The sequence below is a fragment of the Apis dorsata genome, unplaced genomic scaffold (genome assembly GCF_000469605.1).
Source record: "Apis dorsata unplaced genomic scaffold, Apis dorsata 1.3 scaffold_538, whole genome shotgun sequence".
Taxonomy (NCBI): domain Eukaryota; kingdom Metazoa; phylum Arthropoda; class Insecta; order Hymenoptera; family Apidae; genus Apis; species Apis dorsata.
Genome location: NW_006263759.1, coordinates 172967 through 174264, shown reverse-complemented (window position 1 = coordinate 174264; position 1298 = coordinate 172967). Strand labels below are relative to the sequence as shown.

The following is a 1298-nucleotide window of genomic DNA, read 5'->3' as shown; positions in this document are numbered from 1 at the left end:
TCGGTGAAAGTATCGAAGGAGTCGATGCTTTTCCTCTCGAAGAGAAAGAAGGAAAAGAAGGAGGGAAGGAAAAAGGAGGAGGAGGATGATCTCGAAAGAAGATTCCTGCGCTTTTCGAATTCCGATGGCCAAAAATGGCCGTCACGGTGGGAGGGTAAGAGCGGCTGGAAAACTCGTGCATTCCATTAGTTGGTGTGGAGGATCGAAGGAGAGGAACGCGTGACAGAAGAAACGGAAACAAAGAGCGAGCGACGCGGGGGGCGACGCAGACGCCGGAGAGAGGTGTTCGAGAATAATAAAGGCACGATCCAAGAGCAGTAGTAGTAATAGTAGTGGTGGTAGTAGTAGCAGCAGCAGCAGCAGTTACTTTTGCGCGATTTATCTAATGCTTCCTTATCGGGCTCTAACTCCAACGTGGAACACCTGGGAACTCCTTCTCCTCGCTTTTTTTCCTCTCGCTCTCCGCTGCTCATGGGAAAAAGTATTTATCCGATGATGCGACGCCGAGAATAGACCGCGGCGGCAGCGCAACCATTCCCGATCGCCAATTGTCAACGACGCTCGTCGGCCACGTTTTATCTCTCCCTCTCGTTCCTCTTCTCGTTCGCATCCCCGGCTCATTTCTTTTCCTTCCCCGTTCCACCAACCTCTCGCGACAAAGTTTCACGATCGATCGAACGAAATTGCCGATTCGAAACTTACTGGCATTCGTCACGGGTAACCTTTCGATTTTGATGGAACCGTCCGTGTCGGGCGTGGGCGTGAGGCCGGAGTAAGAGCCCTGTGGTTGCGTCACTGTCACCGCAGGATGAGGACTCGTCTGCGCGGGGAATAAGAAATAAATATTAATCCCTTTAATTAAATTAATCTCTAAATTTCTATGTCTCGATGTCCAATCGAGAAAGGGGAAAAAAAGTCTTACCAAGTGGTCCAGTTGAGGTGGCGACGTGTGGGAGTAGATTGAACCGTGTGGACCAACGGGACCCAAATGAAGGCCTAATTGGCTCTCCGCGTGGTTCCTCAACACGTTTATGGCGTCGTCCAATCGTTCCTCCATCCGCGTACCCTGTACCAACAGAATATCCGAAATTCCAACTCGATTACACATTGTCTGTTTCGTTCCAAATTTTCTTTCCAAAGGAAAGAGTTTTCTTCCCAGTGATCCCAGCGTCAACGACACGGCTCTCGTTCGCGGGTGGTAAAATTTGAAGAAACATTCGAAATCCCGAGCACGAAGAGATATCTTTGACGCTGGTACCAATGGATCTAATGTAACACGTACAAGGCGATGGAGAAGA

The 1298-nt window shown here is 49.7% G+C and overlaps 1 protein-coding gene across 23 annotated transcripts in view; it reads right to left on the bottom strand.

Annotated features, from left to right (window-relative positions):
• Positions 1-1298, bottom strand: part of LOC102679918 (protein daughterless) — an 88586-nt gene that overhangs the window by 4507 nt on the left and 82781 nt on the right. For 17 of the 23 annotated variants that reach the window (XM_031512975.1, XM_031512971.1, XM_031512974.1 and 14 more), the window contains 2 exons: positions 923-1066; positions 703-820 (listed from right to left, as the gene is read on the bottom strand). In XM_031512975.1, the coding sequence (XP_031368835.1) occupies positions 703-820; positions 923-1066 (262 nt within the window). Of the gene's footprint in view, positions 1-702; positions 821-922; positions 1076-1298 lie in introns of all 23 variants that reach the window. The other 6 variants (XM_031512964.1, XM_031512976.1, XM_031512965.1 and 3 more) reach the window with 1 other exon arrangement.